General features: G+C 45.6%; 1 protein-coding gene across 1 annotated transcript; it reads right to left on the reverse strand.

Annotated features, from left to right (window-relative positions):
* Nucleotides 1–286: 286 nt before the first annotated feature.
* LOC139465407 (N-acetylated-alpha-linked acidic dipeptidase 2-like) lies at nucleotides 287–14,400 on the reverse strand. The gene is made up of 18 exons (XM_071247115.1): nucleotides 14,162–14,400; nucleotides 13,090–13,378; nucleotides 11,373–11,495; nucleotides 10,993–11,176; nucleotides 10,694–10,790; nucleotides 10,214–10,300; nucleotides 8,336–8,421; nucleotides 8,086–8,205; nucleotides 7,674–7,759; nucleotides 7,442–7,505; nucleotides 7,002–7,069; nucleotides 6,787–6,884; nucleotides 5,330–5,420; nucleotides 4,435–4,524; nucleotides 3,298–3,463; nucleotides 2,080–2,164; nucleotides 1,248–1,340; nucleotides 287–502 (listed from the first exon to the last, which is right to left on the reverse strand). The coding sequence occupies exons 1-18, from the start codon at nucleotides 14,398–14,400 to the stop codon at nucleotides 310–312; spliced, it is 2,259 nt and encodes a 752-aa protein (XP_071103216.1). The 3' UTR covers nucleotides 287–309.
* Nucleotides 14,401–16,255: the final 1,855 nt, after the last annotated feature.

Here is a 16,255-nt window from a genome sequence, read left to right on the forward strand (position 1 = left end):
CGTGGTGCATGGATGTGTGGATTAGGACACCCGGTGTCTAGCCCTCCTGGTGGTGCCCGGTGTTTCATCTCGGTCACTCAATTTGAACTGTTGAGTCTCGACCGTAGAAGCTGTTCCAAAAACAGGAGATATTGGGGCGGTATTGAGACACTGGATAATTGTGTTGTTTCTCCTTTCGGTGTTAAGTGTGTTCCCCAACTCGCTGATTGGCATTTTACACGTTTGTCTAAATACCGTAACACCCAACAGTCATATTGAAAAAAAGAATTTTGATTTTATTCATAAAGTGAGTGCCGATCTCTTCCTGCATCACATGAAATGTATCACGTCGCGCAGTGTCGACGTCGCTGATTGGATGGTAAAGAATATGACCGAAAAGTGTTGTTTGACGTTCTCCCATTGGTTGGTGTCGGAGTCCTTGATATCGAAAAGGAGGTCAATCAGCCCTGGGAACGAGGCTCCGGAATAGCTGTCCTTGCTGCTCGGCGCAAACAGGATGTGCCTGTGTACATGAAGCAGAGTGAGTGAGTGAAAGACCAGAGAAAGATCCAGCAATACTTCACTGGAATCATCTTCACAACGTAAAACATTGGATGACATGGCGTTCGAGGCGACAAACGGGATCGGGTGGTCAGGCTTGCTGACTTGGTTGATGCATGTCTTCGATCCCAATTGCGTGGATTGATGTTCATGATATCAATCACCGGATTGCCAAGGATACCCACCTGTAGTTACTCCGGACAGGCAGTCCGTGGGGGTTGAGGAACGCCCTCTCCAGCTGTAGGAGCTGGCTGACTTGGTTGATGCATGTCATCGATCCCAATTGCGTTGATTGATGCTCATGATATCAATCACTGGATTGTCTGGCCCATACTCGATTATTTACAGAACGCCGTCATATTGCTGTAATATTGCTGAGTGCAGCGTTAAACAACCAACCAACCAACATTGTATTCCGCAGATGCCTTTTTCTTTGTTTTTTCCGAACAATTTCTCGGGATGGCCGTTATATACATATCCTGCCGAGTTGGCTAGTTCATACGTACATATATTTTTTACCGATAGGTCTAATTATTCCTGTCTCAGTGTACCCCTAATTTTCCAGGAACGTCAATGTGGGGGACTGAATAAAAAGTTGAAATGGAATTTTAAAAGAGTTAGAGAATACAAGTAACTTACGAACTACGGGGAAATACGGATTATCTGGAGAGTATGAATTAAGTAAGTTGTGAGCCAAGGCTACCCACCTGTAGTTACTCCGGCCAGGCAGTCCGTGGGGGTCGAGGAAGGCCCTCTCCAGCTGGAGGAGTTGGTCATTCAGCTTGCGGACGACGAGGGGGCTGAAGATACGGATGTGGAGATTTGTTACAGTTACGATTGTCGTAACATTAACTTTAAACACACTTACGACTGTCGTAACATTCACTTTGAACACACTTAGGACTGTCGTTTCATTTACTTTGAACGCACTTACGACTGTCGTAACATTCACTTTGAACACACTTACGACTGTCGTAACATTCACTTTGAACACACTTACGACTGTCGTAACATTCACTTTGAACACACTTACGACTGTCGTAACATTCCCTGTGAACACAATTATGACTGTCACATTCACTTTGAATACAGGCCTACGGCTGCCTTAACGTAGATTTTGAACACTGTTATGACTAGCGTATCACACACTTTGAACACGGATTGATATACAAATTTACGACTGTCGTAACATGCCATTTGAACACAGTATTAAGACTGGAAATCTGTGTATGGTTGTCGTAACTACCACTATGAAGTATGAATAGACTACCGATATTCGTAACTCACACTTTTAACTTACACCTGTCGTATTTCCCACTTTAGCATAGACTTGCGACTGTCGTAGCTTTTTCGAGCACAAAAGTATGTCTTTCGTAACACCCACATTGAACACATACTTACGAAGAGTCCGTGATAAAAAAATACACAAATATATTATTATGAGTAGCAGGATCAGTAGCCTAAAGGGACGTCATGCATAGAATGTCATGTAGATTGTAGTAGCCGTACATTTTACGCCCTTGATTGTTCTTAACATACTTGGACGTCTTCGTGTTGGCCACGTCCGCCATGAAACTGGCCGCTGTCTCTGTGAACTCGTCTACAACCTGGGTCAGATTGGCCTCTGGAGAGAGAAGAGTGAGTAAGTATGATTTTTACGCCGCTTTAAGCAATATTTCCAGCAATATCACGGCAGGGGACACCAAAAGGGAGCTTCACACATTGTACCCATGTGGGGAATCGAATCCGGGCCTTCGGCGTGACGCGCGAACGCTTTAACCGATAAGGTACCCACCGTTCCCAGAGAAGAAATGGGAGTACATCTATGAATCGGCAGAAGGACACGTTTGAGGTAAAACAAAGCGGAGGTGAAACGTGATAGAGGTGAGAAAACAGTAGGGGTTACACATAGTAGAGTTTTTTATGTGGCAGTGTAAATCTTCAAGGCTAGCATTTGATAAATCTACACCAACCCTGGATTCCTCCCTGTGGTTCTCGTAATCTCAAATTATCCGCCCTGGAGAAAAGGGGATGCATATTTTGTGGTGGCATAGTTTATAGTGATGGTAAGTAGTCAGTGGTGGAAAATGATTGAAGCGGTGGTAAAATGTCGAGGGCAGTCGGAAGCAGGAAGTTACCTCACCTGGTACACAGGAGACACTCGATCGTTCGAGAAGTCTCGGGGTGGGACAGGCTGGCTGTACCTAAATCTTAGCGACACGATGGAAATTCGGAGGCTATTACGACCTGCCGTGCGTCTTATTTATTCAAAATTCAAGAACAGAAACTGCTGCCACGATGGTGTCCAAAAATAATGCCCCTTTTTATTGTAAATCTAAAGCATTTGCGTTTAAATATAATTTATTGTTTATTCATTGATCTACTTTATTGATTTCACATTTTAGTTCTGTACGAACAGATATCTGCGTTAAACTTTGTGTTTCAATTTTGAAATCACCTCGTATCAGGGTGAAACACCGAAGAGGTGAAAATAAGTTAGGGGACAATGCGGTAGACTTGAAACGTGGTACAGGTGAAAAACGGTGGGGTGAAATACGATAGAGGTGAAAAACGGTGGGGTGAAATACGAAAGAGGTGAAAAACGGTGGAGGTGAAACGTGGAAGAGGTGAAATATTGTACAGCTGGCGCATTGTCGAGGTCAAGGGTTGTCGAGGCGAAGCACCATATACGGGAAATATACGGCATAAATGGCTAACAAGGTGAAGGTGACATATTGTAGAGGTGAAACATCTTACCATATCCAGGCAAGTGTCTGTCCAGGATGTCACCTTTATCCGCCACGAGCTGCGCCTGGAGTCGGGTCAGGGTCTCGGCGTAGTCAGACAGGTTGAAGGGCAAAATGACGGACTCGGTGAGCTCCAGCGCCAGGGCCACCCACAGCTGACCGAGTGCTCGGTGGTACTGTAGAGATACACGCGAGCAGTGTGATAGTTACTCGCGTTGTATACTACAATAAGGTATCATCATATCAAGTCAAGTCCAAGTTCCACCATGTGGGCCTTTCGTTTTTTAGAAAATGATTTTATACTTCCGATTCTGATGCTTTGAACGAATATATAACAAATAGAGATGACTATGCCAGGGTCTCGCCCGTGCCATTAATTTTGTAAAATGCATTTACAACCACCAGTTGTGCCTGGTAGTTCTAAGGACATTTGATTAAATAACTTGGTTTTCGTATACTTTCTACAAAAATTCAGAGTATGTGGTCAAAATAAAAATAAGATATCAATTCAAAAATATAAACTTTGCTTTTTGCAATAAGTGACTGTTTCTTGACACGTAGGGGTAAAAAACAATAAAAGGGATGTATTCACAATACATAAGATAATAGACCCATTTGTCACTCTGCCTTTGAAAACACAAAGATTGTTTGCTCTCAGGACATTTATCACAGCCAAATACAGCACAACCTCATTTAAACATGTCCATCATGTCCAGATAAACGGGTCAGATCATATAAACTCCGTGCAGCCTTCCAATGCGCTCGCATGTTGTATTTAAAGTGTATAGCGATGTTTTGAGTTCATGATTATTGTGTAGCTTGCTGAAAGCGATGTGGATCTAAATCAAGATTTAGGTCATCTATGAAAACAATCTGCTTGGGTTTTATTTCATGTGGGGCAGATACTTTGATGTTTCTCTCGGTGGAAATAAAAAAATGTTGCAAGTTATTTCCCCCCAATTTGCAGAATCTGGGCACGGCGGATATGTACACCAATCTTTTAAAAAAATCGCCTAACACAAGGTTAGAATTAACTGGTTTCAATATTCAGAGTCTAATACACAGTCTTGTAGTATTTACTTTCCCACTGGCGAGTCTCGGCGTAATAAAATTATCATATCAATATCATCCACAGTTTCCTTCTTACCGTAAAGTTCCCATCGACGAAATTTTTGACGGCGTAGAATGTTTCGTACTCAGAGTGGTACAAGGGGTAGGAACCTAAGTCCCACTTGGTCTGAAACAGTCGACGGTGAAACGGCACAAGTTGTGTGTCATGCCGCCAAGAGAGGGTCTGTGGTTTGTTGGGTTCAGAGATGTAGGTATTGATCTGGGTTGAGAGTTGTCTGACACAGATTCATACCTGATACACAGTTAGACATCAATGTCCATACATGTAGCTGTTTGAGCCTTTGGACCAGACCACCAATAACTTGAAGCGACAGAGTAGACACAATTTAAGGATAACAACGTTTTTAACATTCTAGTCGAGGGTAGAGGTTTTGTTTGTTTGTTTAGTGTTTAACGCTGCACTCAGCAATATTCCAGCAACATGACTGCGGTCTGTAAATAATCGAGTCTGGACCAGACAATCCTGTGATTGACACCATGAGCATCGATCCACGCAATTGGGATAGGATGACATGCATCAACCAAGTCAGCGAGCCTGAACGACCGATCCCGTTAGTCGCCTCTTACGACAAGCATCGTCGCCTTTTACGGCAAGCATGGGTTGCTGAAGACCAATTCTACCCCGGGTGTTCACGGGTCCGTGGGTTGTGGTAGCACATTAAATAAGTTGTTATTCATATACTATGTCCTCTTTATCACCCGTCAACTTCATTCGTGACCAACTCGTGTCAGCCCGGGTTTGGGGAACGAGTCTTCTTGCAGGCTACGGAAAAGGGCAAGTGGTGACGAATGCCGTCAACTTCTAGCAAACAATTCTACTTGAAGCGCTCTTAAAATCTCTTACAGCCTGTAAACTGTCTGTGAAATGCTTGTATCTTTAAACAACACGCACAGCACATCAGCATGCTCACCACGTCGTAGATGTAGCCCATGTCGAGGATAGGTACCCCGGCTAGGCCCCTCATGTTGGCGAAGTCACTCCCCGACCCTAGGTTGCCGTATCTGCAACAGGTAACGAAAAGAGGTAGCAATGGTGATCAGCTCCACATGAAACTTTGTATGTTTGTTTGTTGTTTAACCCCGCACTCAGCACTATTCCACCCGGAACAAATATTGCCAGTGTACATGGTTTGGGCAAAACTGAAACGTTTCCATGGGAATAGGACCAATTTCGCTACGGGAACAGATACTCTTTGACATTTCCATCGCATGCAGTTTAATTTACAGTTTGTTGTTTAGCGCCGCACTCAGCAATATCCCAGCTTATTGACGGCGGTCTGTAAATAATCGGGTGTAGACCGGACACTCCAGTGATTGACATTATGAGCATCGATCTTCGCAAATGGGATACAATGACATGTATCAATCAAGTCAGCCAGTCTGACCACCCGATCCCGTTAGTTGTCTCTTATGACAAGCATGCTGAAGACCAATTCCAACCTGAATCTTCAAAACATAGCAGCCCTATCTCCTCAATCGTTAAACATATTGTCTTTACCAAATCAGGCGACAGCTGACCTCATCAATACTTTTCAGGGTTTACCTTTGATCCCTGGTGTGGTCTATGCATCTAACTACCCTGATAACAAGCTATAAGTACTTTTGTTTTACCCCCCTCTTAGCCATATTCCAGCATTATCACGGTAGGGAACATCCGAAATGAGCTTCACACATCGTACCCATGTGGGGAATCGAACCCTGGTCTTTGGCGCGATGAACGAACGCTTTAATAGCTAGAGTAACACACCACTCTGGGTTCGGGAAAACACATGCCGATGCAGCCAAAGTTTGAAACGGAGGTACTATGCCCATAGCTACCTTACTCATTAGCACTTCCTTTTCAACATCATTTCTAGTTGAGTAGAATGTATGCAATGCGTAGAAAGACCTATAAGTCAAGCTACCTTGATAAGCATGTGCTCTTCCGGATTAATAACGTCACATCCGGTTTGTGAAAACATGTCTAATGCGAGATAACCTTAAAACAGAAGGTTATATGGCTCTTACTAGCTTTATAAGTAAGTGATATAATATGCGCTTCGAGATCATAGTACTTTTGATGTATTTACTGGGCTCCGTTTTAAGAAAATACAATTGATATGAGAGGTTGAATCTGATTGGTCAATGGGAGGGACATAGAGGGGACATAACATGTAATAGCGACTGGTGGCGCTACAATCGAGCCTTGAAATTCAAGCCTAGTACAGTCTGTTAACTCCCTTGCCTCGGGAAGATGCTGCAGGCGAACCTCACTTGACATGTCGACCTACTCCACACTAACTGCACCTGTCATGTCGACCTACTCCAGATGATCTAACCCCATGTGACATACAGACCTACTCCACCAGCTATCTCCGTGACTACTTACATTGGTCTGCCCAGTCCCCTGCCGGCCTTGTCATGCGCCTCCTCCCTGGTCACCCACTCCTCGTACAGTGTCTGGAACTCAGAGTTCGGGGACTTCACCTGAAACATAGTCCCAAGAGTTCTAGACGAACTACTCAACCACAAGCTCTCTGCCCTGTACAGAGCAAAGGGAACACCAACGCCACTCCATCCCACCCCACCCCACCTCGTGTTTACCTTTTGTGTGGCCGACAATGCTGTTCTGTACAGTAGAGGGGATCCACCAATAGTGACGCTGTACTGACCTTGATACAAAAATAAGAGAAATTTAAAAACCCCCAAACCATTTGCCCTCTTCAATTGTCGATTATGGTTTAATATAAAATATCCATATATTTGGAAGCGATTATATTGTTAACTGGAGAGGGACACAGACCAAGCCAACTATATGAGCATCGATCCACGCCACCGGCGCACGATGAGCCAGCTCATAATGAAGAAACTACATGGGTGATACATTTTCCCCGATACAAGCTAAGTCTTTCGACGCTCGGAGCATAAGACGCTATGTACCATCGGAGATACCCATCGTTCCTGGAATCTGAGACGCCCCTACGAGGTTAGGAAGAATGAGAACTGGTGCAACACTTTACTTTTCACCAAGGTGAATTGTTTACCTACGACTGCAATGTCCACGTTCAGGTACGCCACCGCCCTCGTCGTCAACGTCTTCACATATTCCTGAAATGCGAAGTAGACTTTGCACGGTCGTAGAATTCCAGCTAACTGTGTATATGGGGTTAGAGTCGGTTTAAAGCCGCTTTTAACAATTTTTCGGCTGTATCATGACGCGTCATCCTAATGGAGGAGGAAAACCCCATATTACAAAGAGGCAAAGGGGAAACTCACCTCAACAAACTCAGTGGATCCAATCAGTCCGTACTCCTCGGCATCCCAACTACAGAGGATGATGGACCTGCTTGGACGCCAGCTGGCTGAAGTGGAATGAGTGAGTGAGTGAGAGAAAAAGAAGAAAAACGTAAGCCACCCAAATCCAAGATGGCCGCCATTTTTACCAAAATAGTCTTGAACACTAACACCGTCATGCTGCAGGTGACAGTGTCGTCTGTATTCAGCCCTACAAGACGACGTCTGTCCAGCCGCAAGACAACAACGGATGACAGCCAGAATGATCTCCTCATGTAGCTATATGGGGATTCGAACCAGATTTCAGTTTAACGAGCTAACAGGAGAACTCCCTAACCCTCACCCATCCCGACTTTACTAGGTTAACGAGTGCCCCCTCATGTTGGTTACGTACTGGTATTTATGGCCTGTTTGAGAGCCCGGGCGATCTCCAACATGACTGCTGTACCACTCGACGGATCAATGGCTCCAAACACCCACGCGTCTCTATGGTTACCGAGTATCACGTAGCGATCTGGAAGAGAAGACATTAAATCAAGTAACGTTGAATGTTGATAGAGTATGGATGAAAGGTACATATGAGTTGGAGTGAGTGAGTGGGTTTAGGTGGGTGGGTGAGTGAGTGAGTGGTTGTGACAACGTACCTGGCTCCACTGCTCCTTGTATCACTCCAACGACGTCAGAGATCTTGCTCTGCTTGTTTCTTGTGGACACATTCAGTCGGACGTGTCTGGAAGGACACAGGACCAGGGTTAGCTAGTGTTTTCGTATTGGGAACATAAATTACGTCTTGACTGACTTGAAGCATGCTGTTACTACAGCATGTTCTCAGATACCTACAAATGCTACATGGAAGCAGCCCCATTATATCTCACCGAACTACTGCCTAAATACAAGCCTTCCAGATCTCTCTGTTCTCAGAATAACCACCTGTTTCTAGTCCCGGAAAGCCGTCTCAAAACCTTTGGTCAGAGATGACATCACAAAATATGGACGTGGCAAAGTAAGGCGACCTTTATTGTTTCGGAACTGCCCGTTTATGTCTGTTTTCGAGATACAGATGTCAGACATGCAGCTGAAACTTTAGTAGCATCAAATTTGATTTCAAAGTTGATCTGATGCGACCCCCCTTTGGTTTGTCAGATATATATACAGGATTCATGGGTTAATTGAAGGCAATGTTTCCTATAATATTACCATTATATCATTTTTATACTTATTTGCACATAACTACATTTGCAAGTGGGTAAATGTCTCATTCGTTCAATAATGTTTGAAATAATGTTTAATATGGTTTCTTGTTACTATAATCTAACGTACACGGTGTTATCAGTTGGTTATAGCTTTCCTCACAATTGTTATTTTGGATAGGAAATATTTCAAACTCATTTTATTTCCTGCATATCGTCATTTACCCCTTGCTGCTAAACTGTTTAACAATCTAACTAAAATCAGATCTTAGTTCCCGCTTCCGCTAAACAAAGATGTAGGGATATCGGGTCAAGTCAGAACGACCTTACACCCGACCAATCAGAGCGTCGCTTACCAGACCAGGAAAGAGACTGTCAGAATGTGTTTACTTATCACGAATCCTCAAAACATTTAACATGGGGTATTCCGAACGACGGGCTTCAGGACTGAATCCATCAAAATCATCGTCTTTCTCTTGCTTCAAGGGATAAACATTTGAACGCAAGAGACATTTCACATTACCCATGGAAGTGCTTTCAACAAACCAGGCCTTGTATTGGACATTCGAAAATGTTCTTTGCTCAATTTTCAAATTTTGAATCGAGAATTTGTCAAAATATTTTTCAAAGCGAAGTCCGAAACTAGTGCCATACAGTTCGAGAAAACTGCTTTCTGATAGGCTAATGTAGACTTCGTGTTAATCATTTGATTGGTCGGTAAAAAGTTCGCGAAATGTCGTTCTGACAACACTTGTAATGGGATGATGTCCTCAGACCGTTGTTTGGCCACAGCGAGAACGAAGATCTGACTTGAATGAGATTGTACCGTTTAAACAATTGTAGTCATACCCTTGTCATTGATACTCAACACGTTCAGCACTAAGATTTAATGGGAAATAAATGATTGTTTCCGGCTATACTCATACATGCTTTGGATGCCTCCATTGGGTTTAGTAAGTTACCCGTGAAGATCCGGGGTAGAATAGGTCTTCAGCAACCCATGCTTGCCGTAAAAGGCGACTATGCTTATCGTTAGAGGCGACTAACGGGATTTGGTGGTCGGGCTCGTTGACTTGGTTGATGCATGTCATCGTATCCCAATTGCGTGGATCGATGCTCATGGTGTCAATCACTGGATTGTCTGGGGCAGACTTGATTATTTACAGACAGCCGTCATGTAGCTGGAACATTGCTGAGTGCGGCGTTAAACAACAAACAAACAAACAAACAAACAAACAAGCAAAAGGGTAAGTAGATACAATTTAAGTTGGAACCATGACATTGTCTGTCCGGCCCTGATGTCCCCCTGTGGCGACAACAGCATCGACTCACACGCCATCACGGAAGCTGGGTCCCAGGTTGTAGGTGACGTTCAGAAACCCCCTCCATTCCGGGGGTGCAGGGGGTCCGGCCAAGTAGCTGGAACCAGGTAGGAGGGGTGGGTGAGAGGGTAACACGTAAAGGCAAGATAATGGTAAGGAACTTGCTGTAGGGGCAAGCATGTGTCCAAGAGTGGCAAAGACATCAGACATTGTTTGGCAATGTATTTGATTCATCGGATTCTAACATTTCACATTCTTTCTTCAAAACAAATAAACTACATTTTCGTCTTTTTTTCCAGGTGGAATAAAACAAAAGTCTTTAAGATTACGGTTAGTACAGATCTCTTGCATAATAAAAACTATTTTTGAATTTACTTTCATGTATGACAAAAGTACTAGTAACAAGAACTGACCCTCAATTCCCAATGCAAAACTTTACCGATTTTGGCTTATTGTTGTCTTGACAACAGATTTGATATATAACACATACCTGAGTATTTTCTCTGCCACCTCAGCATCGATGGCGTGGGCGGGGATGGTGGGCAGGGGAGGGACGACCGAGCTCTCCTGGATGCGGTAGGCAGTCGCTGAAACATAGCCTCAGTGTAGGAACGGGCTCACTCATACTTTCAATCAAACTTCGTAACATTTATTGGCCACCTATTCCCATTTCTGAACTAACCAAGATGTTTGTTTGGAGAAACACATATTCTGTGACTGCGCCATACTCTCTACGCTACCCACTTGGCCAATGGCTCGCTATTAGCTGGCGGAGTTTGACCCACGCACCTGTTGCTGGATACCCCGGGGTCAAAGGATCTCCATCTCCCACATCAATGGTGCCTCTCTGTGTGCCCGAGGGGGGCAGCCACCATGAGTTAGGGTAAGGGAGGGTGGTGTTGTCCGGCGCATAGTCCTGTGGGTCGGAGTAGATGATGACGCCACTAGCTCCGTGCAGAGTAGCGATGCTAACCTGTGGAGGGAGAACCAGATACAACACATTATCATCAGTTGTCTCCAGCAACACAAGCACGTTACCCTGCAATGTCTGGATGGAAAGTAAACACTGTGTGGGCTGTGTACGCCTCTGTTTAAACTGACCGTATATCGCCCTGCAGCTCCGGGTACATCAGGCACTGATAGTCTATGTAGTAATTATTCTTACTCACTATATCTCCTCTAAATATTCTGCCATATCTAGCAAGGACGACCTTGTTGGTGACGTTGATGGAGTTGTTTGTGAGGGTGACGTAGTCCTCCACACGGCCGTAGTTGACGTATACCAGATCACCCTGGAAACGGTAAAGAGATGACACGTGGGTCTATGGCTATACATCTTGTGACGTGCTGATGGCGTGACGTGCTGATGGTGTGATGTGCTGATGGTGTGACGTGCTGATGGCGTGATGTGCTGATGGTGTGACGTGCTGATGACGTGACATGCTGATGGTGTGATGTGCTGATGGTGTGATGTGCTGATGGTGTGATGTGCTAATGGTGTGATGTGCTGATGGCGTGACGTGCTGATGGTGTGACGTGTTGCTGGTATGATGTGCTGATGACGTGACGTGCTGATGGCGTGACATGCTGATGATGTGACATGCTGAGTGTGTGTCGTGCTGCTGGTCTGTCGTGCTGATGGCGTGACATGCTGATGGTGTGACGTGCTGACGGTGTGATGTGCTGATGGTGTGACGTGGTGATGGTGTGACATGCTGATGGTGTGACGTGCTGATGGCGTGACATGCTGACGGTGTGACGTGCTGACGGTGTGTCGTGCTGCTGGTCTGTCGTGCTGATGGCGTGACGTGCTGATGGCGTGACGTGCTGATGGTGTGACATGCTGATGGTGTGACGTGCTGACGGTGTGACGTGCTGATGGTGTGACGTGCTGATGGCGTGACATGCTGACGGTGTGACGTGCTGACGGTGTGTCGTGCTGCTGGTCTGTCGTGCTGATGGCGTGACGTGCTGATGGCGTGACGTGCTGATGGTGTGACATGCTGACGGTGTGACGTGCTGACGGTGTGACGTGCTGATGGCGTGACGTGCTGATGGTGTGACATGCTGATTGTGTGACGTGCTGATGGTGTGACGTGCTGATGGTGTGACGTGTTGCTGGTGTGACGTGCTGATGGTGTGACGTGTTGCTGGTGTGACGTGCTGATGGTGTGATGTGCTGATGGCGTGACATGCTGATGGCGTGACGTGCTGATGGTGTGATGTGCTGATGGTGTGACATGCTGATGGTGTGATGTGCTGATGGTGTGATGTGCTGATGGTATGATGTGTTGATGGCGTGACGTGCTGATGGCGTGACGTGCTGATGGCGTGACGTGCTGATGGTGTGACATGCTGATGGTGTGACGTGCTGATGGTGTGACATGCTGATGGTGTGACATGCTGATGGTGTGATGTGCTGATGGTGTGATATGCTGATGGTGTGACATGCTGATGGTGTGACATGCTGATGGTGTGATGTGCTGATGGTGTGACATGCTGATGGTGTGACATGCTGATGGTGTGATGTGCTGATGGTGTGATGTGCTGATGGTGTGACGTGTTGATGGTGTGACGTGTTGCTGGTATGATGTGCTGATGGCGTGACGTACTGATGGTGTGATGTGTCATAAGCCAGCAATGAGCAGTAAATGTATCACGGAATGTAAAGTCATCGATACTGGGCCAGACAAACTGGAGTTGGATAGCATGAGAAGCTGACAATCAGGCCAGATTGATATCGATTATCAGCCCAAACTCAAACTGAACGGCCCTTGTGACCACCAAATCCTCAGTTTGGCCAGCAAGGGAAACCTGGTACCCTTGACCTGGTATCCCCACTGTAATTTGTATATAAGAGGCAGGTGATATATGTTTAACCGGTACCTCAGCGATTCCAGCCTTGGCAAAAGCCAAAAAAGGGGGGACAACTCCTGTTTTGTTCTCCTCCGGGGTGAGTATTTTCTCCGTCTTCGGTGAAGAGTATATTGTGTTTCCAACCTTGTTTATCAAAGACACTATGTTGGGGTTCTTGGTGTCAGGGTAGGACAGTAGTACGTCGTATTCCCGAGTTTGGACCTCGTCGAGGCCAATATCCCGCCAGTATTTGTGTATCCTGCTCCCCAACATCTTGTTCCGGTCTCTCCCGGCTATGTGGGGCAGCTCTGACAACCATCTGCCAACACAATACATACCCCAAATGTCTTCTTCATAACTATATTTTTTAATTTTTAATTTTTACGCCGAGCTGTAAGTAATCGAGTCTGGACCTGACAAACCGCGGGTTGATATTATGAGCAACGTCCCTAGATGACTACGTCATCAACCAAGTCATCAAATCTGACCGCCTGATATAATTTAGTCGCCTCTTTCGACAAGCATGGGTTACGGTGGAATAATTATGGGTCCCCATCGGGGCATCTTGGAAGACAAAACAGAAGACAGCAGTAGCGCCAAGTGTCATCAGACAAATACCTCCCCCCGGCCCCCACAAATGAATCTGGCTGTTACTTTAAGACCAACTTGATGACATATATATATCTAATCTGCCTGTCCGTATACCAGAGTAGTTATTGAAATATCAAAACAATACCATGGAACTGGGATTCGGATTTTTTTATTTCTCTATAAGGTGCACACCAATATGAACCGAGTCAAAATCAAACGTGTTGCAATGTAAACGGAAAAAAACAACTTTTTTTTAAAATGATGAATATGTGTACCAAATACGATTATATTTGCGTCCCTCGTACCACCCTGCCGAGTCCCGAATACTCTCTAAACAGAACCAGAATCCCGCGTACCAAAAGGGTTAGTAGCCTCGGTCATCTCGATCTTGAAATATACACATTCAGGTTGAAAATCTAAATTCCACCAAGCGCATGCAAGTAAAACATACATAGGATTACACGCAATCAATCATTTTTTAACTCAACTATTTTCGTGGAGACTCTCTTACCTCAAATTCTCTTCAATTTTCGTTTTGTTCACACCGCTTAGAATATTTTGTAAAATATCATCTTTGAACGGGTCTGTATTTGCCTGGACAATTGGTGGCTGTGAAGCATTGCCGCCGTCATCGTCACACAGGACGTACATGCCGATGACGATGCCGACAGCGACACCGACACAGAGGGTGAAGAAACATATGACTGAGAAGCAGCATCTGCTGGTGGGTTCCTCCCGCTGACCGGCCATCTTGTCGAGGTGTGCTGAGTGGGCCCTAACCTGGACAGATCTTCCCTGCAGCCACAATCCAGCGTTGCCCCGATACTCGCACCTGCCGTGTAGAGGTGACATGTGAAGTGGGTAAGACAGCTATTGGCAAATTGTAGGTTTTGGTCTGTTTATAATTTCTGTTTTGCAATTAGAATATATACGGGGATATCAACTAAATATTTATTTTGGATTTGTGTTTTGTTTACGTGTTTCTGCACTTTTTGCCATGACTTTGTTAAAGATGATTCTCTTATCTCGACATGCCCTCAATTATTCCAATACTGCACTCGTGACTGAGCCACGTTCAGTAAGGAGGAGTATCTGACCTCTTCAGACAACTGCCTTGTTGACCCATGTGTGAAGAAACACCGCACGGGACTGAACTTCACGCCACGCCCTGATGGGTGTCTGAGGACATTATCGTCAGTCTACGTTTCCTGGTATGTCCTAGCTGTTTCCTAGCCCTGGTATGTCCCAACTGTCTCCTAGCCCTGGCATGTCCTAGCTGTTTCCTAGCCCTGGTATGTCCCAACTGTCTCCTAGCCCTGGTATGTCCTAGCTGTTTCCTAGCCCTGGTATGTCCTAGCTGTTTCCTAGCCCTGGCATGTCCTAGCTGTTTCATAGCCCTGGTATATCCTAGCTGTTTTCTGTACCTGGTATGTCCCAACTGTTTCCTCTCGTATCTCCCGACTGTTTCCTGTCCTGGTATGTCCCAACTATTTCCTGTCCTGGTATGTCTCAACTATTTCCTGTCCTGGTATGTCTCAACTGTTTCCTGTCCTGGTATGTCCCAACTGTTTCCTGTCCTGGTATGTCCTGACAGTTTCCTGTCCCTGGCATGTCCCGACAGTTTCCTACCCTGGTATGTTCCAACAGTTTCCTACACCGGTATGTCCCAACTGTTTCCTGTCCTTGGTATGTCCCAACTGTTTTCTGTCCTTGGTATGTCCCGACAGTTTCCTACCCTGATATGTCCCAACAGTTTCCTACCCCGGTATGTCCCAACTGTTTCCTGACCTGGTATGTCCCAACTATCTCCTATCCCTGGTATGTCCCAACTATTTCCTGTCCCTGGTATGTCCTAACTGTTTCCTGACCTGGTATGTCCCAACTATTTCCTGACCTGGTATGTCCTAAATGTTTCCTGACCTGGTATGTCCCAACTGTCTGTTATCCCTGGTACGTCCCTACAGTTTCCTACCCTGGTATGTCCCAAATGTTACCTATCCCTGGTATGTCCTAACTGTTACCTATCCTTGGTATGTCCCGATAGTTTCCTACCCTGGTATGTCCTAACTATTTCCTACCCTGGTATGTCCTAACTGTTTCCTGACCTGGTATGTCCCACCTGTCTCCTGGCCCTGGTATGTCCCAACTGTTACCTGTCCTGGTATGTCCCAACTGTTTCCTACCCTGGTATGTCCCAACTGTTTCCTGTCCTGGTATGTCCTAACTGTTTCCTGACCTGGTATGTCCCAACTATTTCCTGACCTGGTATGTCCCAACTGTTTCCTACCGCTGGTATGTCCCAACTGTTTCCTGGCCTGGTATGTCCCAACTGTCTCCTATCCCTGGTATGTCCCGACAGTTTCCTACCCTGGTATGTCCTAACTGTTACCTATCCCAGGTATGTCCCAACTGTCTCCTATCCCTGGTATGTCCCGACAGTTTCCTACCCTGGTTTGTCCCAACCGATTCCTCTCCTTGCAGGGGTAGCCTGAGTGCGCAAACTGTTCGAAACCGTCTGAGAACTGCTTACCTTCAAGCACGACGGCCATACTGCTGGCCCATTCTGACTCAATTACACAGACGTCAACGTCAGTTGTGGGCACAA

The sequence above is a fragment of the Haliotis cracherodii genome, unplaced genomic scaffold (assembly GCF_022045235.1).
Source record: "Haliotis cracherodii isolate W230 unplaced genomic scaffold, xgHalCrac1.p SCAF_18, whole genome shotgun sequence".
In the NCBI taxonomy this organism is placed as follows: Eukaryota; Metazoa; Mollusca; class Gastropoda; order Lepetellida; family Haliotidae; genus Haliotis; species Haliotis cracherodii.

What these genes read in the sequence shown, in the direction of transcription:
- LOC139465407 (XM_071247115.1), bottom strand. Translation starts at nt 14,400, where the DNA reads ATGGCCGGTCAGCGGGAGGAACCCACCAGCAGATGCTGCTTCTCAGTC. An exon ending in CCCGGGGTATCCAGCAACAG is followed by an intron (nt 10,791 to 10,992) that starts GTGCGTGGGTCA and finishes GCTATGTTTCAG; the next exon opens with CGACTGCCTACCGCATCCAG. An exon ending in CAGACACTTGCCTGGATATG is followed by an intron (nt 2,165 to 3,297) that starts GTAAGATGTTTC and finishes TTCTCTCTCCAG; the next exon opens with AGGCCAATCTGACCCAGGTT.